General features: G+C 44.8%; 1 protein-coding gene across 1 annotated transcript in view; it reads right to left on the bottom strand.

Moving 5' to 3' along the window:
- Window positions 1-6,064, bottom strand: part of XPO1 (exportin 1) — a 60,169-nt gene extending 54,105 nt beyond the window's left edge. Inside the window, exons 1-2 of the mRNA XM_066626327.1 lie at window positions 5,158-6,064; window positions 947-1,078 (exon numbers count right to left, since the gene is read on the bottom strand). Of these exons, the coding sequence (XP_066482424.1) occupies window positions 947-1,072 (126 nt within the window). The 5' untranslated portion in view covers window positions 1,073-1,078; window positions 5,158-6,064. The remainder of the gene's footprint in view (window positions 1-946; window positions 1,079-5,157) is intronic.
- Window positions 6,065-27,595: the final 21,531 nt, after the last annotated feature.

The following is a 27,595-nucleotide window of genomic DNA, read 5'->3' on the forward strand; positions in this document are numbered from 1 at the left end:
TTCAATTTCTATGATGTAGCTAGACAAAGCAACAGCCTAAAGGAATCAACAGTTCAGTCCACTTTTCTACTCACTCCCTTTCTATTCAATCAAAGCAGCCTACAACAGGCAAGACAAAGCCATAACAGCTTAGATGCAACTCAGGTGCAGAGGCATAGCAATGCAAAGATGAAAGGACCTCATCAAACCCAGAGTCAAGGGTGTTAATAAATTTGACACTGTTTTCTATCTATACTGGCTTAAGGCCCAATCCTATCCAACTTTCCAGCATTGGTGCAGCTGCCATGCAACCTGGAGCTAAGGGAACAAATGTTCCCTTACTCTGAGAAGGATTGTATAACTACCCTCCCACCACAGGATGCAGTATACATCCCACTGGCACAGTTACACCAGGGTTGGAAAGTTGGATAGGATTAGGTCCTTAGATGGGTTAGAAGTACACCCAATTCACAGAACTGAGAAAACAGGCCCACCCTGGCTTACATGTCATGAAGTGAAGTAGAACAATATGCTTACTGACAGGAGCCACAGTACTTGGGCTGACAGGTGCCCAGGCTCTTTCACTGGTTGTCAACTTAAAACTACAAAATAATCAAGCATCGAAATATGTACATCTATAAATAACTTGGAAAGTGCATTCCAGTTAAAGAGTCCAACAATGAAATCCAAAAGCAACAAATCATATTTGCTAGTACTTTCTCTAAATGATGAGAGTGGAGGAAAATTTAAGACAAGCTCTTAAATTCCAGAGTACTGTTTCATCATTTTGTTTCTGGAACATGTAACAGATCAGAAATCACTACTACTTAAGTATTGATCCAATACGTTTCATTGTAAGTTATACCACCATTTAAGATCTTACAAAAGAACAATCTGTTTCTTCCTCTGTAGATACGACTTTGCAAAATCAAATTGCAGGTTTCCGATTTCCAAACATATACTCTACCTGGGCTCCTTCTCCATGATACAGGCAGTTCACCACATTATCCAACAGATTTATATCCAATTTCTGGTTGAAATCCAGCAGCTGTCGAGCTGCATGGTCTGCTAACATTGTCATAATTGCTGGCATAGATCACTGCAAATTTAAAAGAAAAATCAAGTTAATGAATTCAGCCAAATTTAATAACATTCAGAGCCCTTTCCTCTGGCTATAGGACCATTTCAGCTGTCATCTTTTACAAATGTACACACAAATTCTAAACTTTTAAAAGTATATCTTATTCATAATGCATATAACTTTATATTAAGTTCTATAATTACAGGACATTAATAAACTCAAGCTTCCTTAATTAAAATTGCCTTCCCCAGCAGTGTTTCTCAAACTGTGGATTGGAAGCCCATTTCAGGTGAGTCCCCATTCATTTCAATATTTTATTTTAAATAGACTTGATGCTACCATAGAATGTGACTGCATTTGAGAAATGTTACAGATCTGTACTTTCAACAGGCTACTGTGTATATGCATTTAACAATGAAAGTCAAAGGGGTTTACTCCTGGGTAAGTTTGGATAGAATTGCAGCCTTGGATTGCCAAAAAAAATTCCCTGCTTATGTTAATTCTGGCCATGACATCATCCAGATTAATGACATCACTACTGGAGAGTCCCGCAGATTGTCTAAAAAGTGTGTCCTGGTGCTAAAAAGTTTGAGAACCTCTGAAAATGATTGTTATTACTCAGGCCAGGAGTAAATGTGCTCACTATGTGCTCATATAGTCAGTGCTCACTATGTCTGTGACTCAAGTCCCTAAAGAGATGTCTTCATCTTTAAAGCTAGCATAGTATCCAATTTCTGGTCCTCCTTAACTAATTAGCAATGTTGTTGACTACAGAAATACTGATCAAAAGAACCAGGTAGAATGCTAGAGTATCTATATCAAAGTTTTAAAATTTTTTAAAAATACTTTAAATGCATACATAACAGAGAAGAACAGATTTTTACTTAACCAGTTGGGGAAGCTAACTTAAGCCCATCACTTATCATGGAATAAAAATAAACGATTCATACAAGATAAAGAACTCAAAAAGAGAATATCGTGTACTATTTTATGCTTAACAAGTAATTAAAGCAGAGCAAATCACCAAGTGCAACAGCATTTTGAAGCCTTAAGATCTGCTATTTCCCTCCTCTAAAAACACCAGTTTTGTCAACAGCGCCATCCAATGGTTTCTCCTACTCTATCATGTTTTCCTTTCATTGAGTCTTTGATTAGGTAGCTCCAAAATGCGCATTAAAAGCTAAAAAGTGCTAATCCATGATATAGTTGTTGAAACTATTTGTACTGTATCTTTAAAATGCTCTCCTATTCAGAAAGCTTAACACTTACTGATTTCCCAAAACATGCAAGTCTGCCACAACGGATTATATTCACAGAGAAATTTCACAAAAGTTTCAATACTGGGACTTAAAACTCACATGTACTTATAGCAAACTAATACCATGGCTAAACAGAAAACAGGTCATAACTGTTTTATAATACTGAAATCAAATCACTTAACAAGCATAAATGACAAGCTAAATCTGCAATCCTATGAACACTTACTTGTGACTAAGCCCCATTGAACTCAGCAGGACTTGAATAAACATACATAGGATTAGGCCATGACTTGCTAGCTTTGTTGTGACAAATATCACAGAAGTGGACTTTTCCCCTCTAGGAAGAATATATCTCAAGAAGATGTAATGTGGAGGTATGATTTAGTAGGTTTAGGCATAGCAGGGGTAATTTAATTTTACACATGTTGCTGTGATCAGTCTTCTCCCAAGTCCATTTCCATTATGCTATTTGGAACAAAAACTGTCAGGTTTCTTTTCAACATTTAGAAGCACACTTTCCTCCAACCTTTGCCTAGGGAACATGAGTAAGAGATGTGTAACTCATGAGTTCCAAGTATTAAGTTGCAACACCCCTACTGTGCTTGGCCACACCTCTTTTATATCTGCATTGGCTGTTTCTTGTTGAACAGTTATACACATCTTTGAAATCTAATCATTTCACAATTTTCACTGAGATAATTTCTTCAAGGAAAATTCACCTCTAACTGTAACAATATAACAGCAAGACAACACTCTTAAATGCACATTTTTCTCTACTGAATAGCATAATGGCTTCTCAAAAGAGAATGAGAAAGGGCTCTGCTATTCATGATCTCTTAAAAATGACCTACCTGCTCATGGGAAGGGTAAGTGTGCACCAAGATAATACACAGCATAGTTATGCCTAATGTGTTTACTTGCAAGAGGTAATTTAGAAAGAAACAGACACCAAAACATTTCAACCTTAATATGACATAAAGAAAGCACTAGGTCCCAAAAATGTGGCCATTAAAACACAACCTTGAAAAAGTTACCCATGAACTATGTCCAGCCAACCTAAGAGTGAATGACACTTAGAACACGTGCTGCCAATAAAGTCAGATTTCAAACAGCAAATGTTACCTATGCAACCTTCTCAATCTCACCAAGCTTACTACAAATGCTGAAAGCAAGTTACATAGTCTATCCCTTTGCTTTCCAAGTCCTCACTCAACTTCATTAATAACTATTGCCACTAACTTGTCACAAGCTCAGCAATTAAGCTAGTGTTACTAACAGCAGACTTTCCAAAGTTGCACATATGCCTTCATTCAATGGCTCATGCGAAATTTTCTCAAGGAAGCTTTACTGATAGGTATAAAACAGGAGAACTGCAGAAATAGGGAAGTTAGGACTGCAGGCTTCCCCTCCCCCTTCACCTTTAAGAGCTTCAGGAATGTTTCCTCGAAATAAAGAGGAGAAACATCCGATTACGGAAAACTGAACAAATTGCAGAAGTCCCACTGAACCAGAATGGAACATACAAGATAAACAGATGTCACACAAACGCACATGGGGTACATTCAAAGGAGAGCTACACACCCACCCAGGGGAAAGGCCTCGGCTGCCGCCCTTCGTCAAGAAGCAGACACACTGCAGAACATGCAACATTCACGCTACTACTGACATGCACAACTACGCTACGATCTACGGTGTTTTGTTCATTTTTACCCCCAGAATATCTAACACAGCCACTAGCCCTGGGCGGGTGAGGTTGCAAAAGGGATTTTCTGTTGCCTTTCCTCCCCGACAGCAGTAAAGAGCAGCTGGGCCACCGCAGCCCCTCCCTCCATCCCTGCTTTCTATACAGGGCCCCCCACGTGATCCAGGCGGACGCTTCAATACTGCTGCACAGAGACACAGAGAGACACACATACGAAAATATTTCTGGAAACTTCCACTCCTAATAATTCACGGTTTGCGCTTCTTATTTTCTCCATCGCTCTGCAGGCTCGTCTTTCCCCTACCTATGAATAGGAGGTCCTTTCTCTAATGCCCAGCCTGAAGCCCCCCCAACCCCGATTGTGCCTTGCCAGCTCGTTTCCCAGCCCCACACTTGCTGCTCTGCTCCATCCTCCCCGCCATGCTCCAAGGATGGCCTTGCCTCGCAGCGACCTGCTAGGCTATCTTTCCCCATCCGATTACTTCCAAGGCCTCTATTTTTGGTTTCCCCGAGTTGCACACCGTATATTTAAACTCGGGAAGGCTTCACAATAAATCTCCCTCCAAGGGCCGTAGCCTTCTGCGCACACACACACACGCCCCTTCCCTCTCTCCATTCCCACCCTCCCTTCTCCATGAGGCTCCAAGCACAACTCTCCCAGCTTAACCGTAGCATCGCTATACGCTCCAGGCAGGCCTGGACTTTGTCCTCTACACACACACACCCATCTTTCCTCCCCCCCCACAACTTCACCACTAATTTTCTTCTTGAAAACACAACTGAGCAGCTCGCCTACACGCAAGTTGTGAGTGATCAGGCAGCGGGAAAAGCGCACGAGTTGCTCGCTTTGAAGGCTTTTGGGGGGCCATGTGAACTTAAGCCTTCTTAAGAACTTAAGTTCACGTGAACTTAGAAGGCTTAAGTTCACATGCCCCCCCCCAAAAAGCCTTCAAAGCGAGCAACTCTAGCGCTTTTCCCCTGCCTGATCACAGATTCCCATTTTCTTTCCCCAGCACCAAAACTTCGGCGACTCCCAGGCGCCTGGTATGGATGGTTCTTTCTAACACCCCAGCACTTCCATCTCCCCCCAAATGCCCCATTCACAAGTTTCCGGGTAAGGAAAGCGCTTTACTCACCTAATTAAGTATCAGCTACTTCTTCTAGAGAGGGAGCGGAGAGCAACAATACAAAAAAGGGGGAGGGGAGAAAAATTGTCCAAGCAAAGCCGACAAGCACGAGGAGGAGCGGGGCGCAGACCCGTCCAGCCTTCCTTCCTAGCTCCCACCCCGCACTCCAACAAAAGAGCAGAGCGCCTCTTTCTCCACACGCGACTCAGAAGTTGGTGGCATCCAAGCCCGGCCCCCTCCCCACTGACTATCGAGAGCAGGCAGCCCAAAAATCAGAAGGGAAGGGGTTGAGTGACCGAAGGGAGAGGGGGAAGAGAACACCAGCAGAGTCACTCTGGCCTCCCAACTCAGCCAAGTCGCTCACACGCCCACTGATCCCATTCAATCCAGCGCCCCCCACCCAGAGCCACACGAGGGGCGGGCGCGTGCTTGGAGGCAGCTCTTGCACGGAGGGGCTGCTCCTTCCTCGCCCCCTCCTCTCTCCCGCCCTTTCCTCTCCTGGCGGCTCAGCTCCACGGGACGCCCCCAACTCCCTTCTCTGCCCTCGCACGGAGTGAACAGGGGCGCCTCCCCACTCCCTGCCTGTCCCAAGTGGAGGGAGCCCCCGGCGCTCAGGCTTCAGGCCTACCCTGAGAGGGCTCCAGGTGGTGGGGGAGGCTGCTAAGGCGGAGACCCCAGGAAGAGGGCCTGGCTCGCTGGAGCACCCACCGCCGGGCGCACCCCTAAGGAAGCCCCGAGCAGGACCGAGGGAGGGAGGGAGGTCGGGCGGGCCAAGTGGGCCGGGCGCTGGTCGGGCCACGCTGCTCGCCCCCTCCTCAGAGCGCCTCCATACCTGCCCCCTCCTCCTGCCCAGCCCCTCCTGCTCCCGACTCCACTCCTGAGCTTAATGAGCCCCGCGCGGCTCCTGCCTGCCTGCCTGCCTGCCTCCCTCTCAGGCGCGCGCCTCTGCGGCTCCTCGCTCCTCCGCCACACACGCCCTCCTCACACACACGGTGAAGGCGGCCAGGCACCGAGCTGCTTCTCCCGCGCCCCCTCCCTGCTCCGCGGCTCTCCCCCCTCTCGCTCGCTCTCCCGCGGCTGGCGCTTCTCCTTCCGCTCCTTTCCCCCCTCCTCCTCCTCTAGTGCCACAGACTCGGAACCGGCTCAAACCGGTTCAGACTGGGAGATTCCATCTCGGTTTAGTTTTCAGCCCATGGCGCCTCGGAGCGTGCAGGAGGGGCGGAGGAAAAGCCTCCGCCCCAAACCGCCCCTGCCTTCCCATTGGCGCCGGACGCTGACGGAGGAGGGGAGGCGGGAGGGCCCCCAAAACACCAGCGCGCTACTGAACCAGCCTCCGCCTCCCATTGGCCGCTCGGCACGTCCATCATCCGCCCAAGCGCGCGGTTGTGTTTTTTTACTCTCAACGAGTGAAGTCCCGCCCCCTCCGTCACCCGCAGAGGATAGGAATGGGGCGGGAGAATGAATGGGCGCGTGGAGTAGGAAGGTCGAATGTGCGCTCTCTGATTGGGCTAGAGCGCCTGCCAATCTCCCTTTCTCATCCCGCCGCAGCTCTTCAAACGGCATTCTCGCGGGCTAGCGCTGCGTTGACTCGGGCTCCCTGATTGGGTGGCCGCCGCGAGTGATGTCAGAGAGAGCCGTTAGGCGCTGCTTTCGCGGTTCCGCAATCAGAGCGCGGCTGGCTGCGGGCTGAGGCGGTCGCTGCTTGGAGGAGTGGAAGAGGAAGCGTTGCGGCCTGGATCAGGAGGGACGGGGCTGAGGCGGTTGCCTCAGGGAGTAACCTGGTAGGGGCCCCCGCTGCTCCTGGGCTGGGCCGGTGAAGCTGGGGAGCGTGGAGAGCCTCCGCCCTCTTCTCCTCTCCTCTCCTGGTGAGCCGAGAGTGGAGGCCTCTCCTCCACACTCTGCTGTGCTGCTCCTCTGTCCCAGTCCAGGGAGCTGGAGGAGCAGAGGCTGTGGGGAGCTGCCTCAGGGGGTGGGGGTTCTTGGGTCAGCCCTGCGGGGGGAGAGCCAGTCTTCTTGTAGAGGCTGTAACAGGGATGTGTGGTGGGTGGGGAGGCAAGTGAGGCAGAGCTTCCCCACTGGAGTCCTTTGAGAACTCCGTGCATGGGTTGTGGGTGCTTGGGTGCCTCACACGGCGGTGGCTCTTCTCGAAGGACTCCAATGGGGAGGCTATGCCTCCCCACCCATCACACAACCCTGGGCTGCAATGACCTTTTTGATGTTGCATTGGAGCACACTAAACTGGGAAGTTTTTGTCTCTTCTCTTTTACAAAAGCTTGATTTCTTTTAAAATATTTATTTGTAATGTTACTTATTGTTTTTCTGGGAGCAGCTTAGCCCCCCCCCCAGCAGCAGGGGGAAAGCAAAGTAAAAATGTAGTGGTTGTTTTTTATTATTAACCCATTTCTGTCTAGGCCACTGGTGTACATGTTTGATCCCTGTTGCAAATCTGCAACATTGGGCAGAAATGGCTTAAATAAAATATATTCATACTTTAAAACCTGGTGTGTGGTTGGCCACTGTGGGTGCCAGATAACTCTTTCTCTGATCTGGCAGGACTTGTTAGTATTGCCTTGAAATCTTAATAAACTGCTGATATAAAAAGCGATTGTTTTAGAAACAGTGGCCGATATGGGGAGGATGCAGCATTTAATAGGTGGTGGCTAAGCATTGTTAAAAAGGTGGGCTGTGAAGGTATGCTTATGGTTGGGGTTAAGGTGTGTGTTAGACCTGTGTATTGAATTGTCACATTTGTGTTTTTTTTTTCCAGAATTGCCCAAAACATCTTGGGAACCTGTGAAGCTGTATTGTGTTGGGTCAGATGTTTGGTTCATCTATGAGGGTCGCCCAGAAAGTAATGCACCACATTTTTTTTCTCAGCCTACAGTAATGGTACGAATGCGAAACTTTAGATGTACATTATTTGAATATTCAGGAGTGTGCACACAAATTTTTGGTTCTTCAGACAGATAGCGTAGCTGCAGCAGTGTTTCGAAATGGCATCTGTAAGTGATGTACGTTACAAGCAGCGTGTCGTCATTGAATTTCTCACTGCGGAGAAAGAAACTGTTGGGAACATTCACAAACGTTTGTGTACAGTTTATGGAGAATCTGCAGTCGACAGAAGTACGGTTAGTCGCTGGGCACAGAGGGTGAGGCCCTTAGAAGGCGGTTCGGCAGAGCTCCAAGATTTGCAGCGTTCGGGGCGGCCATCCACGGCTGTCACACCTGACAAGACGCAGCTTGCTGATGTGCTCATTCGCGAGGACCAACGCATAACGACTAGGCAGTTGGCGCTAAAGCTGTCAATTGGCAAAGGAAGTGTGGATGCAATCATCCGTGCCCTTGATTACTCAAAAGTGTGTTCACGATGGGTTCCACGCTGTCTTACGGTGGACCACAAATCTCTCAGAAAAAACATTTCTTTTGAGTTGCTGAAACGTTTTGAAGATGAGGGGGAAGCGTTCTTGTCCAGGATTGTGACAGGTGATGAGACCTGGGTTCACCATTTTGAGCCCGAAACAAAACGACAGTTGATGGAATGGTGTCATCCTCAATCTCCACAGAGGAAAAAATTCAAAGCAACTGCTTCTGCCAGTAAGGTCATGATCACGGTGTTTTGGGACTGTGAGGGCGTCATACTCATTGATGTGATGCCAGGAGGCAGCACCATTAATTCTGAAGCTTATGTGAAGACGTTAACCAAACTCAAGAAGTGTTTCCAGCGACTTCAGCGCCATAACAACCCAGGTGAATGTTTGATTCAACATGATAACGTAAGTTTGAGGACTTCGGAACACATCACTAAACAGGGTTGGACTGTGTTACCCCATCCACCCTACAGCCCTGATCTAGCTCCCTCAGACTTCCACTTGTTTGGGCCATTAAAGGATGCCATTCGCGGAAGACATTTTGAGGATGAGGAAGAGGTGATTCGCACAGTGCAGAAATGGCTTCGAGACCAGAAGAAGGAGTGGTACCGACAGGGCATACATGCCCTTGTGTCTCGCTGGAGGAAGGCCATAGAACTGGACGGAGATTACATGGAAAAATAGGGAGTGTAGAAGAAACATCATTCTTTCTTGTGTGTAAGTTTCATTGTGTTCAATAAATAATTGTTGAAAAAAAATGTGGTGCATTACTTTCTGGGCGACCCTCGTAACTCATTGTTTTCAATGGTGACTGGCAGCAGTTGTACCTGGAGGCACTAGGGATTGAACCTGGGACCTTCTGCTTGTCAACCATGTACTCTGCTATGGAGCTACAGCACCTACTGTCTTGATGGCCCCTGCCTCCTGTGGTTATAATCTTACAGGGTGGTGACTTTGGAACATGCACAGCTATGCCTGAGAGTTGAATCCTGGCATGTCAATAGAATAACTTTTTATTAGAGAATGTTTCAGTTTCATGAACAGAAAAACAACTGGATAGCAAATAGAAGATCCCAGAACACGGCTACATACAGTGAGAGAGTATTGTCAGTCACAAACACAGAGCATTCAAGTCTGGTATGTAGGTCCGTTCCAGGGGGTTACATGGGGTGAGTTGGAAGTCCATAAGTCACTATATTCAAGGCTAGAGAGAGATGCGCTCACTCCCGCCTTGCACATGGCCAGCAGTGCCAGGCCAGGCTTCTTCCGCCAAGGGCAGCCACCGGTCGCGGTTCCTGGATCCAGGGGGTCCTCTGTTGGTGGCCTCCACGGTTGTCGCCGGCGTGTCTGGCTTCTGGGTGGGTTGTTCACACGTTGCAATAGTGAGGCACAGATCAGCATAAGGTGACATACAAAGCAGTAACCAATTAGTTAAAGAGAAAAAGAAATATAGGAAAGGAGTATGTCAGTCCTTCTGACAGCATGCGCAGGTGCAGTTTCTTAGGTGGTATAGAGTCCAAGGTTGGGGCGGGCAAGGCCCATCTCACTGCACGGGGCAGGTGGCATGTCCCCCCAGGCGCCCCCAAGCCGAACAGTCTCTCGGTTGGCTCGGGCTTTCGGGGGGGTCCACCTGCAATGCAGGTTGCCTCCAGTGCTCCCAGAGCTGATGGGAGGCTGGCAGGTTGGGTGGCTCCCCTCCACTGGGTCTGGAGGGCCAGCCGTGGGTGGCTCCCCTCCACTGGGTCTGGAAGGCGAGCCGCGATGGCCTCCCCCCACTGGGTCAGAGGGGCAGGCCGGCAGTCCGAGTGCCCAGTGGCCTCTCCTCTCTGGGGTTAGGGGAGCAGGCTGGCTGCGGTCCCCCATCCTCGAGTTTGGGGGGCAGGGTGGAGCCCCGTACTGGCGGTGTCCCGAGAGATGCTCAATGTAGATATCTCGGGACCACTGGATAGTGTCAGACACCATCAGCTTGCGCATGAGCTTGGCATAGTGTTTGCCCATGCCGCAGGCTTTCAGTACGAGCTCGTTCTTGGGGTCCCAGCCACCAAGGCCCCCACCAGCAGGGCGTGGACAGAGACCTCGTATCCTCTACCTCAGAGCGTCTGCCAGGGGTGCGTATTTTTGGTGCTTGCGCTCCCTGGCCTCTGCCATGGCTTCTCTCCTGTTCTCAAAGGGGATGGTGACATCGACCGTGGTGATCCGTTTCTTGCCCTTGTCGCGGATGACGATGTCGGGTCTCAGCTGGCTCCTGGTGTCAGCCACTGTCTTAAAATACACTGGTGGCCAAAATTGTGGAAACAGTTTAGAAAATTTGTATTTGAAGTTTAGTGGCTCATAACATCAATCTTTTTTTTTTAAAGCAGAGCTATTCAAACTGGGGTGTTGCAATGCCCCAGTCTGACGGCCCTGGTCTCTGCCCCCTTAAAGGGCAAGGGCAGCCTAGAGATGGGGGGGAAGGCAGTGGTGTGATTCCCAGGATTGCACTGCTCAGAGGGCTGCAGGGGCTTGGGTGCACTTACCCAAGCCTCCTGCAGCCTCCCTGGGTTGTGAGGAGCCCGGCGTGACTTCTGGCAGGGCTCCCCGCAGCAGGAAAAGTGGATGCAGAGCGATCGCACTCCACTTCTGCTTTAGCGGGAGCAGGGCGGGATCGCTCTGCACCACTTTCCCTGCTGCGGGGAGCCCTGCCAGAAGTCGTGCCGGAGGCTGCAGGAGGCTTGGGTAAGTGCATCCAAGGCCCTGCAGCCCCCTGAGTGGCGCAATCCTGGGGATTGCCCCTGCCACCTGCCCCTGCAAAGACTTACTGGCTCTCAAACTCTCCAGGAGTTTGAGAACCACTTTTTTAAAGAATAATATAAAATTGTTTCATTAGAAAGATAATTTAACATACAATATAAAGCAACAAACTAGAATTATCTGTATTCTATCAAAAGTTATAGCCAATTAACCAGAAGAAGAAATCACAGTTGCCTTATGTAAAGAGTGGATTTTCTTAACTCCAAACTGTCTCATGAGATTGATTGTTCTGAGATCCAATGAGGAAATGTTTATAAGTTAGCTTTCATTTCCATATATCAGATCTAATAATAGAACTATTCCTTTGTATGAATGTCATAAAGTTGGCCACTGGTTTTTGTTGGTTACTGATTTGTTGATAAGTATTTTTCTTATTCCTTGATAACTTGGTAAATTGACTGAGTGAAAAGAGTTTTAACTGGTCACCCAGAGAGCATTGCAAAACACTTGAGTGAAGAAGCCTATGTTTATGAGGAAATTGTTTAAAAAGTAGGTGGCAGTTAACTGAAGGAGACATTTTCAAACTGCAAGAGGTATCAACTGACTGAGTCGGTTCAAAACCAAACTGGAAAAAGTTTACAACAACATGTGGTGATCTAAGGGATTAAAAGATGGTGTTCAAATGAAAACGGAGGCATTAACTAGAGGAAAGCTATATGGTTTTTATATTTACAGTTGAGAAGATTTAAAATAGATAAAAGAGCAGGGGGCTTTAATCACGGTTAATCATTATTGGAGATACGTTTGTGTAAAGAAGAAGACCTGAAATTGCCAAAACTTTTTAAACTGTTGCTATAAAATGTCTCAGTGTTTGAGGATCAGGGCTAGGACTGTTAACTACAGCCTCAAAGACTTTGGTATAAATCAGGGGTCTTTATCTGGCCCAGGGCCCTCTGTCTGGCCCATGACTAGTCTGCTCCCCTGAGAGTCTCTGGCCCACTTGACTGAACACAACCGGAGCTGTGATCAGGTTGTGTCCAGAAGGTTTATTGAGGGCCAGGGAGACTGTGCACAGCCTCCCCGGCCCTCAGAGCACCTTCTAAAGGCCTAAAAACATCACTTCCTGGTTTTCCCATAAAACCAGAAGTAACTTTTTGTGCCCTCTGAAGGCCTTCAAAGGCTTTCTGATTGTTGCGGAATAATAATAATATAATATATACAGTATTTATATACCGCCTTTCTTGGTCTTTATTCAAGACTTTATTCAAGGCGGTTTACACAGGCAGGCTTATTAAATCCACGCAGGGATTTTTACAAATTGAAAGAAGGTTCTCTCTTTCAAGAACCACCACATTCAAGCTGTTACACTCCGATCTGGTTTAACATTCTGGCCTCCATCCTCCCACGCTCCGAGCAGATGGAACAGCTCAGCTGCAGCTTGCCAGCTGCTTCAAGGTCGCACGGTGCCGGTGGCCTCGAACTGGCGACCTTGTGGATGTTAATCTTCAGGCAAATGGAGGCTCTACCCTCTAGACCAGACCTCCTGCGGAAGCCTCATTGGTCCTCATAACATGCTTCGGGTGTTTCCCCTGGTGTGCTGGTTAAGAGGTACTTCTGTATATTTAAGGAAGCTGCTTGTTAGGTGGGGGAATGCGGATCCATTTGAGTGTGTGCTTTATTTCTGTGGTGTGTGTTGGTACTTGGAGAAATCCTGGAACTTTGAGCCTGTTCATTCATCTAAGCTCCATCTCTAACGTATTGATTTAAATTTTATATTTAAAATTTATTTTTTCATGCCCTCAACACCATGCCAGATATTTGATGCTGCTCTCTGGCCAAAAAAGTTTGGAGAACCCTGGTTTAAATTCTAGAATTCCAGGGGGAAAGCATTTCCTTTATGTAGGTCCTACACTGTTGGAGATAGAAATGGCAAGTACACACTTAACACAGTGAATATACTGTGCCATCATCTTTGTAACAATGTGAAGGCTCCTATGACTGTCACTGTGAACAAAGGTTTCATATAGCTGAAGAGAAAACGAAGCAAAGATCAAGCTTGCATAATATTTTACAGCCATACTATTTTGATAGTTATTTCAAGTGTGTTTAATTCTGAAAGAATATGCATATCATTGCACTTTTGTGTTCATAGTAATACAAACCTTAAGTGTGTGTGTGTAATAAGAAACTTGTAGCTTTTATCTAATTTTAAACAAAACGTTATTTTGGAAATCACAGGTGTTGAGCCTCCAGTTACAGTAACAAAATATTTGAAATTCAACTTGGATTTAACATTAACATGCTTTCCCTTTAGACAACTGAAAGACAGGTCTACCTGTAGATGCTTAATTTGTCAAAATTATCTGTATGCCATAGCATGTAGGAACGCTAACAGTGTTGTATTACATCTGTTTATTGTTTTTATGTTTATGTTCAGTGCCAAAGTAAAATAATATAAAGTAACCAATTTGTACATGTCGCTTGAATTCCCTATTATGGTGAAAAACAGTATTTTTTTTCTGTTTGCTGCTCAGTCTTTAACAACTTCTGAGGCTTATAGATATACAGTAGAAAAAGCCTGTACTTGTCGTAAGAGGCGACTAAACAGCCACCGGGTAGATGGGACTCGTCAGCCTGGGAAGGCAGCTCATCTGAGAGAAGGAAAACTCTGATCCCAAACCTCCACTGCCTTGTGGCTACATCCAGCTATGGAAAAGGCTTCAGGAGTCAACCTCGAGGCAAAATCCGGAGCCGGAGTCCCTGAGGCAGTTCATGGCTGAACACAGTCACGTTCTGGCAACTCCTGCGACGCTGCTGGAACCAACCGTATTGGCCTCTGCCTTTCCATTGGACCATTTCACGACGTGGAGAGGGGGGATTTGCTGCATGGGTAACAGCCTATCCTCCATACCTACTTTACGCAGGCTTCGCGCACTGGAGAGGACACTCTGTTCCAGAACCACCATTCAGAGCATGACACCAGTCTTCCGAGACTGAAGGATGCCAACAACTTATTGGAACGTTAGGATCATAGGCTGGATAAAAAGATGGTATAATGCGGAGAAATTCCCTTTGCTTAAAGAGACAGGTGCAAGAACACCTGGATCTGAAGGCCTTAGGAGTGGACCTCAACAAGTGGGAAACCCTGGCCTCTGAGCAGCCCTCTTGGAGGCAGGTGTGCAGCATGGCCTTTCCCAGTTTGAAGAGACACTTGGCCAACAGTCTGAGGCTAAGAGGCAAAGAAGGAAGGCCCATAGCCAGGGAGACAGACCAGGGACAGACTGCACTTGCTCCCAATGTGGAAGGGACTGTCACTCCCGAATTGGCCTTTTCAGCCACACTAGACGCTGTTCCAGAACCACCTTTCAGAGTGCAATACCATAGTCTTTCAAGACTGAAGACTCTTTTTGTCAACAAAAAGAGACAGAGAAAGATAACTTAATTAAAAGATTATGGTTTTATTACAAAAGAACAAAGGTAAACATAATGCACATGGAGAAATAATAAGGGTATGTTTCTTGGTTCCTAATGATTGAATACAGTGTAACTGGCTTTCACAGTGGTTGCGTGTGAAGTGTATTTAGTGCATCCGAGGAAATCAGAAAAAGGAAGGGGGTTGTAGGGAAGGATTTTAGGAGCCCCTGCTATGCCAATCCCAGCTGCTAACTAAAGATGGGGATAGAAAGTGAGGAAAAGGGGGGGAAGAAGGGAAAGAGTTCCAGATGCACGATAATTACCTGTCCTGTAGAGCAGTTGGAGTGGGGGGGGGGAAGTCCTGTGGAGAGGACCCTTTGACTCAACACAAATGTGTTGGGCCTTGGGGGGGGGGGAAGAGAGTGAGAGGAAGGTGGTTGGAAGATAGTGCCTATGTGCTGAACTGGAAGGTAGTTTGATTGCTAGTTGCTTAACAATGCTGGGTGCTCCAAAGGTATAAGTTTGAATGGGAATCAGGATGTAGGTATCAGTTATCAGCAAAATTCAATCAGGGGTTGATGGCTGGCTTCCTGGTTCCAACAGAAAGTGGGAACTCAAAAGACTGTGTGGAAAACATACAGCATGTAGGTACAATACAATGAATCAGAAACAGAATTTCAACACCAAAATCATGGAAGGCAGTTCAAGTTTGCATACAGTAATGTAGGAGATGCTTAAATGGTGATTGGATTAAGACACAAGACTTCCTCCCATAATGTGTGACTTTGGGGGGGATGGTTGTGTAACAATGAGTTTGTGGCTTGACCAAAGTCCTGGAAATGTGGCCTGTATGCTGGGAGAACAGTTTGGCTTGCATATTATAGTCCATAATAGCATAACTAGATGTAGAGAGAGAAAATCATAGCTAAAAGGCAAAAAGGGGGATTTTCGCATAACAATCTGCATGCACTGCTTGGCTTAAAGAACAATAGAAAAAGGTTAGAGTCATAAAGCAGCAACTTCTTTCAGCAATTTTGCAGCTTATCAGCTGAGAGCAGATAATGAAGTAGACCAGTGGTTCTCAGACTTTTTAGCACCAGGACCCACTTTATAAATGACACCCTATCAGGACCCACCTAGTTTTACAAGACTTTAAAAAGCGATCTAGAAAGAAATATTTTTTTATTTACTTACAAGTAATATTCACAAAAACACTTGATCCATTTTTCATAATCAGGCAGCCCTAATGAATAGCCTCAAGGCTTGAGGGTCTTATCTATGTGATCCAGCCCCCACTACCTATCATTGACGTAGTTGGAAGAAAAACATACCAGAATAAGACACTCAAACATTTCTCTCTATATATTTACACAAGCTTGCAAATTGCAGGAGCTCAGCTCTTTTGCACGGCAGTTAGCAGCTATTTAATTTTTGAATAAAATCAGGGCTTGAGGCAGTTATCTGATCTTTCCATCACCTCTGTTTTCATTGGAGGCTCTGCAGGACCCACCAAGTGGGTCCCAACCCAGTTTGAGAAATGCTGCTTGAGAAATGAGACAAAAACTCAAACACTGCTAGGTGCAAGCCAACCCAAGGTGGTTTTGTTTTTTTTTTGGTTAGTATCTTATACTCTGTACCTGGTCTGATTTTAGAGGCACAAGGGGTAAGAAGTTTCTCCTGATCTTTTTCCTTCTTCAGATTGGATGAATAGGCTTTTTCTACTGTATATCTATAAGCCTCAGAAGTTGTTAAAGACTTTGAGTAGCAAACAGAAAAACAGTACTGTTTTTCACCATAATAGGGAATTCAAGCGACATGTACAAATTGGTTACTTTATATTTTACTTTGGCACTGAACATAAACATAAAAACAATAAACAGATGTAATACAACACTGTTAGCGTTCCTACATGCTATGGCATACAGATAATTTTGACAAATTAAGCATCTACAGGTAGACCTGTCTTTCAGTTGTCTAAAGGGAAAGCATGTTAATGTTAAATCCAAGTTGAATTTCAAATATTTTGTTACTGTAACTGGAGGCTCAACACCTGTGATTTCCAAAATAACGTTTTGTTTAAAATTAGATAAAAGCTACAAGTTTCTTATTACACACACACTTAAGGTTTGTATTACTATGAACACAAAAGTGCAATGATATGCATATTCTTTCAGAATTAAACACACTTGAAATAGCTATCAAAATAGTATGGCTGTAAAATATTATGCAAGCTTGATCTTTGCTTCGTTTTCTCTTCAGCTATATGAAACCTTTGTTCACAGTGACAGTCATAGGAGCCTTCACATTGTTACAAAGATGATGGCACAGTATATTCACTGTGTTAAGTGTGTACTTGCCATTTCTATCTCCAACAGTGTAGGACCTACATAAAGGAAATGCTTTCCCCCTGGAATTCTAGAATTTAAACCAGGGTTCTCCAAACTTTTTTGGCCAGAGAGCAGCATCAAATATCTGGCATGGTGTTGAGGGCCTGAAAAAATAAATTTTAAATATAAAATTTAAATCAATACGTTAGAGATGGAGCTTAGATGAATGAATGAACAGGCTCAAAGTTCCAGGATTTCTCCAAGTACCAACACACACCACAGAAATAAAGCACACACTCAAATGGATCCCCATTCCCCCACCTAACAAGCAGCTTCCTTAAATATACAGAAGTAAGTACCTCTTAACCTCTTAACAGCCACCAGGTAGATGGGACTCGTCAGCCTGGGAAGGCAGCTCATCTGAGAGAAGGAAAATTCTGATCCCAAACCTCCACTGCCTTGTGGCTACATCCAGTTATGGAAAAGGCTTCAGGAGTCAACCTCGAGGCAAAATCCGGAGCCGGAGTCCCTGAGGCAGTTCATGGCTGAACACAGTCATGTTCTGGCAACTCCTGCGACGCCGCTGGAACCAACCGTATTGGCCTCTGCCTTTCCATTGGACCATTTCAGCAATGTGGAGAGGGGGGATTTGCTGCATGGGTAACAGCCTATCCTCCATACCTACTTTACGCAGGCTTCGCGCACTGGAGAGGACACTGTTCCAGAACCACCATTCAGAGCATGATACCATAGTCTTCCGAGACTGAAGGATGCCAACACCCTCTCTCATTAAGGAGGCTATTGTTAAAGGACTGTTCAGTTTCTTAAGCTGATTTTAAAGGGATGCATTTTTCCCCTTCTCCTGGGATCAACACATTCTTTCTCATTTGCAGTGGCCATTCATGTTGAGTATATAAAAAATCCGTGTATAAATAGGCTGGACCTGTACATTCTAGTTGTGGTTCTCTAAATTGTGATTTTGAATAACTGTCATGCTCTTCGGGAAGATTTGACTTGCTTGACTTTCCCTTTCAGCTTCCTTTTTCTAGTCTTGTTTTTTATAAGACCCCTCTTCTAATATCAAATGTGTCTGTGCCGGACTTCATTGGGAGCTTCCCAACTACATATATGTGGAACTGGAGAGTGTTGTAGTCACTGTTCTGTCAGTTCAACAACACGTACATCTTGCACTAGGTCCTAGATGTCACATAGAATCTAGGGTCACCTCCTGTTGTAGGTTCCAAGACCAATAGTTCTAGAGCACAGCCGTTTAGTGCATCTAGAAATGTGCTCTCTATATCATGGGCTGAGCATCAATTTTCCCAATCCATGTGAGGATAATTGTAGGCAATCATTACTAAAACTTTTCCTCCTTTGGATGTTTTCTCAATTTAATTTTCTAAGTCAAGATCACCTTCAACATTTTGATTAACAGGGAAAAAGAACTGTAAATCTTACAAAAATAAGATTTGGGCCTGGAATTTCCCTTCATGATTATGCAGTCTGGTCCCCCCAAGTTTTCCAGCTCAGATTCTATATCTTCTTATAGAATAACTGTATCCAATTGATACTATCTGTTATACCAGGTTACTGTTATGCCCACTATTCCTAGGAACATTTCCTCAGAATAATCCTGTGCACAGAAGCTTCTTCTATATGGGCAAACCTGAAAAGATGAACCACTCAGGAGAGATATACTAAGTACTGCTAACTGGGTAAGAGGTACTTTTCAAGTGGGTGCTCTTCTTTTATTTAGCAGGGGGAGAGTAACTGGCCCTCCTCACCCCAGCACTGTCTTTTCTAGTGGCTGTCTACTGGTGTTCTTTTGCATCCTTTTAGATTGTGAGCCCTTTTGGGACAGGGAGCCATTAGTTTGTTTGATTTTCTCTGTAAACTTCTTTGTGAACTTTCTGTTGAAAAGCGGTATATAAATACTGTTAATAATAATTAACAATACTGAGAACAATCACAGTGTGTGAGATCAAAACTTGGTAAACTGTAGCCAGCTGTGGATTTTGAAACCCCTTGGAAACAAACATTTTGTATTACTTAGTTTTTGAATTAATGGAATGCCAGGCCCTAATTACTTTGTAGGGATATGTAGCTGGGGGTCCTGAATGAAATTCATACTCCTCCCCCATTGCCAACTGAAAGGCAAAAGAGAAATGTGAAAAAACCTGAACTATGGCAAATGGGACATACTAGAAGGATAGTCAGAGGAACAGGCAAGGACTTTGGCCCATCCATCCACTCTCAATCTTTCTCAGAATGGCCCTCCAGCAGAACTAGCTATTGAACAAGGCAGTATAGAATGGGGTCTATTGATTAATGGGGAGGGGGATTCAAATATATTAAGATGACACATAACCGGGACTAGAGTCACCCACTCACACAAGAATCACTTTGAGAAACATGTGAAAAGTCCCAGAAATTTTTCAAGTCTACTCCATCTTCCATTCAGAAAGACCCAGAATTCAAGCACTAGACTTGCAGGCACAAGCTTAGTCTCGAGGAAACAGGGTTTGAATGAATAGTTTTGGGTCCTAAATACTGTAAATTAGTTAGAACAGCATCTGAATAAGGCTGTGAAAGCCTCCTGCTTTAAGCAAAAATTCAACTTACAGCAGACATGCTAGTGTATACGTACAATCAATAAAGTCCAAAACTTACCAGTTCTGGCCTGCAAAGTATGCAGAGAGCAAGCACAAATTACAAAATACTAAAAACAGAGATACCCACTAAAGTTAGTAATAGGTTCAGGACAAAATAAAGCACTTCTTCATTACTGCCAGCTGTTGTGATAGCCATTGATATAATTTTAAAAAAAGGCCCTGCACATGCCCAATCTCATCTGATCTTGGAAGCTAAGCAAGGTCAGGCCTGGTTAGTACTTTGATGGGAGACTGCTTGGGAATACTGGTGCTGTAGGCTTATAACATAGTCTTTTGAGACTGAAGGTTGCCAACCATTTAAAACAAATGAAAGAAGAGTGATTAGCCTCAATAATGAAGAATGCAACCTGAAAGACCCAAAGTAGTAGACCACTGATCACCAGATGGTGGAATCAAGAGATGGTCTCCATGCTTGCTTTCTAAGGCTATTGAGCTGGCCAATGTAGGTGAGGCAAATGGATCTTTGATCTGATCTAGCAAAGCAACTCATTTGTTCTTCCAGGTGAGGCAAACTGCATAGTCAAGCAAGTGGAGGCAGAAGTTAATGTCCAGGGCTGAGTATATACTGCAGTTCCACTCTGGCGTGGAGCCTAGCAATGGCCAGCAATTAATAATAACAACAACAACAACTTTATTTTTACCCCACCTTTCTCCCCGAAGGGACTCAAGGCGGCTTACAACAGGTTAAAACAGATTAAAAACATAATTTAAAAAACAGATAAAAGCATATGATAAGGAAGGCTTCCCTCCAACAAGGGCTGAATAAGCTCCAGCTATCCACTCTTACATTCTCACCTCAAATGTTGTCAGTAGGAGCTTTTACCTGGAGTGCAGTGGTCAAAAGGTAGACTTGAAAAGACCAGGAAGAAGACAGGAAACTCTGCCTGAGTGGCCTTAATGCCACATGATAACTATGTTATATATGTTCCTGATACTAGTCTTTGAAGAAGCTCAGTGGTGTTGCTAAGGGGGTAGCAACTGCAGTGGGCATCAAGCTTTAGGAGGGCAACAAGCTGAGCTTAACACTGCTGGCCAAAATTGTGAAAATCTTGGTATGTAGGAATAATACCATCATGTTATATATCAATGGAAACGTAATTTAATGCAGAATGTAGTGAAACAAACCACACTGAATATCTGTATTCTATCAAAAGTTATGGCCAATTAACCAGAAAACAAAAACATGACTGCCTTATGGAACAAAAAGTGGGTGGTGACCTACTTGGTGGAGGAGGATGGTCCCCCCCCCTTTTCACTTTTTTAAAACCCCAGGTGTGATGCCACTTCCGGGGCATCATCTTGAGTTCTGCACCAGGCTACGAGATCATTATCTATGCCACTAAAGAAGACTTATTGGATCTTCTACAACATTTTGACATAAAGATTTAAGCCAGTGGTTCCCAAACTGTGAGCCATGCTTCCCTGGGGAGTCATGGAAACCAGCCAGGGAAGCTGTGGAATCCTTGCAAAAAAACCCACCAGCCTATACAGTGTATATCAGTAGTTCTCAAACTGGTGGGTCATGACCCATGAGCCTGAGAACCTGTGACCTTTTGGGGTAGGGGGGGAAGCAGCAACATAATCCTCAGGATTGCGCCACTGCAGGGGAAGAGGGCTGGTTTTTTTTTTACCTTACTGCTGGGTTTTTCTAATGATCGCAACCCACTTTCCAGTTGTGATTGCTAAACTGGAAGTGGGTTGCAATCATTTTTTTAATATTCTACAAGCCACAGGGAGCCCTGCAGAGCACTCCACAGGGCTCCCCAGGCCCCAGCAGCAAGTAAGGTAAAAAAAAAACAGTCCCCTCTTCCCTGCAGTGGCATAATCCTGGGGATCCTGTCACTGCTTTCCACCCAACCCTGCAAAGACTTAGTCGTTGGAAAGCTCTACACAAGAGTTTGAGAACCACTGATGTATAGGATTGTAGCCCAATGGCCCAGTAGGTCAAGAGAGCCACTTGTTGAAAATGTTTGGGAACCACTGATCTAAGCTAAAAGACAAAGTGAGAAGTCCCTACATCTGGAATAAATAAAACTGACCTATTTTACAGGATAGTTGTATGGGTAGATTGCTAGATAACCTGGTAGGTGAAATGTTCTGCACAGCTGAGGGCACTGAAAAATACTATTGCAGCACTGAGGCTGAGAGTGTGACCTGCTTTAGAACACCTTGTGAGTTCAGGGTGAAGTTTTAACTGGGCACTTCCTAGCTCAGGTTATTGATCACAATAACTTTACAGAACTTCCATGTTCAGCTCAGCAAACCTAATAGTTGCTATTGTAGCTTGGTGCCTTGCTTGGATACAGTGGGAAGATACGGGGCAAGACTTGGGTCTGCTGTAGCACAGTTTATAGTGTGTTCTTACAGCCATCAATTACTATTATATATGGCAGCTAAATTGAACTTTTCTCTTTTCCATAGCAGTCAACCACTTATTACCAAGTTGCTGGAGAACAGTGGGAGAGGAATTAGCTAGTCACAAATGAGAAGCAGAATGCTGGACTCGAGGTCTGCTTCCCTAAGATATAATAGCTACCACAGCATGATTTGGTAAGGCTAAATACAGAAGAGCAGCACAGTCCACAGGTTCAGAAGACAAATTTATTGAAGACATTTATTATGGCCCTAATCACCTCTAGTGCTTTTTTTTTAAATTACTGTGCTACCCCTTTTGTCCAGTCTTAAGCCTTGCCTAGTATCTGCTCCCATTAGCACAGTGAGGAGAAATGGTCAGTCAAGTTCTTCTGCTTAATAGCCAAGCTCTTCTGCTTGTCAGTTATTTTAGACACATTCATTGGAATACTCTAATATATACATTCATAAAAATGCACCATAGAAGTAAATTGAATGGATACTAGACTGGGGGGTGGAATCCAGCACCTAGCTTCCAAAGAAACATTTGTTATAGTGGTTTCTACAGAAATATAAGATATACAGGTCCAACCTTGTTATACATGGATTTTTTATACACGGTTGGACTCAACACACATAGCCACAGAAAATGAGAAGGAATGTGCTGATCCCTGGAGAAGGGGAAAAATGCATCCCTTTCAAATCAGTTTTAAAACACTGCTTTTCTTACTATTGTAGAGAGACAGTAATGCAAGTGATTACAGGTATAACCTAATTATCCATGGATTTATTGTTGTTATTATTACCCAGTGCTATATGCATGCATAGTGCTTAACATACATAAGCAGGTGACATGGTCCATCTCCAAACAGCTTATAGTCTGAACCTAGCCAGGGAGAGGTAACCAGAGAGGCAATGGGATTAATTAGGACATTAACATGTTGTTTGTTAATTGCCCCCAATTATTCAGGCAAAATTTCTTTTGAAGTCTGCTAAAACCACATGAAGCAGGTACTACCCTAGACACACACCAAAAAAGGATACTGGGGTATATCTATAAGAAAATGGAAACAGAAAGCAAGGGAGATGGAACAGACCAAAATGCAGTAAGGGGAAAGTGAGATGGGACAAGTCTCCAAAAAGAAATTCAAGAGTAGAATGGCTATTGTTACGTGAAAAACCCCCCTTTTTGCCTTTTAGTTGTGATTTTCTCTCTCTATATCTGGTTATGCTATTATGGACTATAATATCATGCAATCTAAACTGTTCTCCCAGCATACAGGCCACATTTCCAGGACTCTGGTCAAGCCACAAGCTCATAGTTACACAACAACCCCTCCCATAGTCACACATTATTCCAGGAAGTCTTGTGTTTTAATCCAATCACTGTTTAAGCATCTCCTACATTACTGTATGCAAATGATTTTGGTGTTGCTGATTCATTGCATTGTACCTGTTTTCCACAGTCTTTGTTAAGTTCCCCCTTGAGGAAAACAGCCATCAAACCCTGATTGAATTTTGCTGATAACTGACATCCTGATCCCCATTCAAATGTATACATACTCCAAACACCAAGCCTTGTGTTAGCAATCAAGCTACCATCCAGCTCAGCACTGTCTCTGAACCCTTATAAGAGAGGGCACATTTGTGTTGTGTCAGAGGGTCCTCTCCTAGGAGGACATAGGGTAGGAAGAGGGTTGAACTGGGTGGGGGAGGACAAAACGAGATGGGGCGGTGTGGATGGATTGGACCTGGGAGGGGGGGCAGGTTTGGTGGCAGAGAACGCCAAATCCTAACCCCTTTCCTGGGTTCAATCTGCCTGCACAGATCAAGTCAGACTTATCCCAGCAACTTCGCTGGTGCATGTCCAAATTGATCCATAGTAGCCTCTGGGGCCTACCCCTTACCCCAATGAGACCTCTACCAGCCAAAAATGGGATGCAGCATAACTCATGCTAGCGCCGCTGCATTTATTCACAGGGATTTAGTTAGGGTTGGGCTGTCAAAGTACAATCTTGTGCTTGTTTATATTGATTTCAATAAGTCACATTGATTTCAGTGGTGCTTACGTAGAATTTCATCCATAAATAATATAAACACATTGAAAACATTTATTTAGCAGCTTTAACTCGATAGCTGCTAGCAATGTAGCTGATGAACTAAGTTAAAGAGTTTATGCCACCTACTGGTTGATTTAGGCTATGCATTTTCAGTGAAAACAAGGAAGTATTTGGGTGTATAGTATTTCCAACAGTCCCACGGAAACCTGGGAATTGTAGTTCTGCAGATGGACTCAGGTGTCTAACAAATCATTCTCAGAACTCTCACCAAACTACTGTACAACACTAAATTCCCGAGGTCTTTTGGTGGAAACCATCAGAATTAAACTGGTGTAAACAGAATAGTTAAACTATCAAAAGAGATGTACATTTGTCATGAACCTTGTGGCACCTTAAAAATTAAGCAATTAACAGCCCAGTCCTTTAACAGCCCAGTCCTACCCCTCACCACATTATGGCATGCAGTCATGCCAGCAGAAGTTGTGCTGCATGCTATGGAGGGGCAATCAAACAACTTGCAGGAGATAAGTAAAATATTTTTTACATAGCCCCCCACCCCCATCAGTAGACCTATGGGTCTCCTTGGACCTATGGTAGTCATTTAGCTGGCATAAGTTCAAAAAGAGACGGGACATTCTAGGAAGGGATTTCCAGGATAGGTGCAATTTGCTGCTGCCGGATGCACCCTCTCCCACCTCCAACATGCTCCCCTTACTCCCCCTCCCCACCCACAGTTCTCTCCTACCACTGCCAGTGGAGCCTCCTGGAGCCACTGCTGCACGCGCTGCGCCTCTTGCCATTTGTGGTAGCAGCCCACTTTTGTGCTGTTGTAAGGTGCCCTGTGGTGTTTTGATGGCAGCACAAGGAGCCCATAGGATTGGGCTGAAAATGTGTCACGTCTTTTCTCAGGCAGGATCTTGCTTCATAAGATGCATCTTCCAGAATAATTTGAGTTTCTTGCAGTTAGCATTGCAAAATTGACCTCAACAATTCCAATATTGGATTGTGAGCCTTTTGTGGACAGGGAACCATTTATTTATCTGACTATGTAAACTGCTTTTTGCACTACTTTTTGTTGAAAACAGTATACTGTATAAGCATTAACAAGAATAATAAAGAATAATTTTCTGTCACAAATTGTGGTGATGACCACACGTTTACCTAAAGTTTAAAAAAAAGGAAAAGCGACATAATTCATGGAACAGATGTATTCACAAGCTACCAGCCATGAAAACTAAATGAAACCTTCATATTCTGAGGCACTCTATCTCTGAATAGCAGACTCTGGGGATAAACAAGAGAGCCTTCATGCTTTGTTTGTAGAGGCATCTGTTTGGCCACTGCTGGAAGCAGAATGCTAGGCTAGATCAAGAGCCCTCAACTTTGTGGAGCCTGTAGGTGCCAGCGGAATTCTGAGAAGGGACGGAGGACACCACAGCAAAGTGGCTGCCAAGAGATGAGGTGCAGCAGGGCACATACTGGTTGCCAATGGGGCAGTACCCAGCAGAAAATGACTGTCAAGCAGGTGCCACCCATCCAGGCACACACTTAGATCTTCCACACTGCCATCCTCTGTGGCTCCTGCTGCTGTCACCGTTTTGATCGCCTCTGTCACTGTCTTCTTACTTTTGCACTGTCTTGTCACCTCCACTTACCCTGCTTGGTGTGCTGCTCTTCAGAGCTCAGCTTGGCACATGCTTGTGCTTCAGAAGAGAGGAAATGTAGCAGGTGGAGATGGAGACAGACTGCTTTCCTCTCTTCTGCTGCTCGCATTTCATTTTCTGCAAAGAAGCGCATGGAGCAGAGGCTAGGTGGCAATAGCAACAACAGTGGGAGCTGCTGGACACCTTCACAGGGACTAGATGGATCTTAAATCCAATCCAGCAAGTTCATTGTATTCCAACACTAAAGAACTGGTTGAGTAAACGTTAGTGTAGAGTACTTGCCAAGAGGCTGAGCAGTACCTCAGGTAACCTCCAGTTTAAATCCTGTCTTGGCCATGAGGACTCACAATCTGGGGATGAGGATAAGACTGACCTCTCTGACATGGTTGGTGTAAGGATTAGGAAGGGAATGTATGCAAACTGATTTGAATGCTTAGAAGCATCTGACTGGCCACTGTTGCAAACAAAATGCTGGATGTTATTCTTTTCCCCCCAGCATCTGGTATCTAAAGGTATACTGCTCTGATCATGGAAGTTCTATTTAGCTAGCATGGCTAATAGTCATTGCTAGAGTTATGTTCCTTGAATACAATAAAGTATTTTAAAAAACAGTTGAAGCTAGCAACCAGGACTGCACATTGTGGTGATTAATTCCTTAAGCCCCAATTAGGTGGTGCTCATTTTGGTAGGGACTCTGTTTAGTGGCCAAGGATTAAGGCTACAGTCCGGTGCCTTCTTTCTCAGGAGCAACTGCACAGTTACAGTCTTCTGAAGGCAGTCTTCTGAAGTAGTAATGCTCACTGAATTCAGTTACTTTTGAGTAAATATGTATAGGATCATGTTGTAAGCCTTATATTTTATATTTTCATTATTTTTTTAAACACCTTATATGCCTTGAGCCTGTGAGATAGGGCAGAGGAAAGTGTCAACAAAGGGCCCATTTCACCTTTATCATTGGCACCTGCTTGTCCTTTGATCACATGAAAACTCTTACACATATTAATCAAGCTTTGTGTACCCACAAAAGGGCCATTTTTATTCACTCAGGCCCAATTATTTACAAGCCATCTGGTTGCCATGGTAGTAGTTATGGGCCTGGAGTGATTTGTCCTGAGGCCTTTTGTTCTACCCAAACATAGCTACTTCCTCACTTTGACCTAATTCTGCCGCTATAATAATGGTAATGAAGCCATTGGCTGAAATGATTGCTTTCTAATACTGTGTGTGTAGCTTTTGCTTGTTCACCCATTAAGGGTCCAAGAGCTTCAGGGAGAAAATGTCTATGGAAAGGCAAGTGATCACCTAGAGTTCTCATAGAGAGTCAAACTAGACTTAATGTTAACAGTGTAATGCGTTTTCCATTTAAAAGACAACACCAGCAGCAGCAAGTCTCAGTCTGGACTGAGGTGAGCCCCCCCCCCCGCACTGCTTATCTAAAGCGGTTATTCCCAACCTGGGGTATGTGTACCCCTAGGGGTACTTGCCAGGACCTTTAGGGGTACTTGAAAAGGAATTGAATAATGGTGGAAAAAGGCAGGTCTGTGAATGCCTTGTGGGGGCTGGCATTAGAATGCCTTGCAGGGCTAGTATAAGGGGTACAATTTATAGAAATGGGTTGCCAAAGGGTATGCAAGTGAAAAAATGTTGGGAACCACTGTTGGAAAACCATGCCCCTGATTTCTATGTGCTCTGGAATGGCAGCTGCTATGGGTGCAAATGAGTGTTGGACAGGGCAATTTTGTCAGGCCTGCTGTGCAGAAAAGCAAAGGGGTGTAAACATGCCCCATCTAGACTGGGGTCTCATATCTGCCATGAAAAAAAGATGGAAAAGGTTACAATGCATTGAATGTCCTGTCTAGC

This window comes from Tiliqua scincoides, chromosome 1 (genome assembly GCF_035046505.1).
Source record: "Tiliqua scincoides isolate rTilSci1 chromosome 1, rTilSci1.hap2, whole genome shotgun sequence".
NCBI lineage: Eukaryota > Metazoa > Chordata > Lepidosauria > Squamata > Scincidae > Tiliqua > Tiliqua scincoides.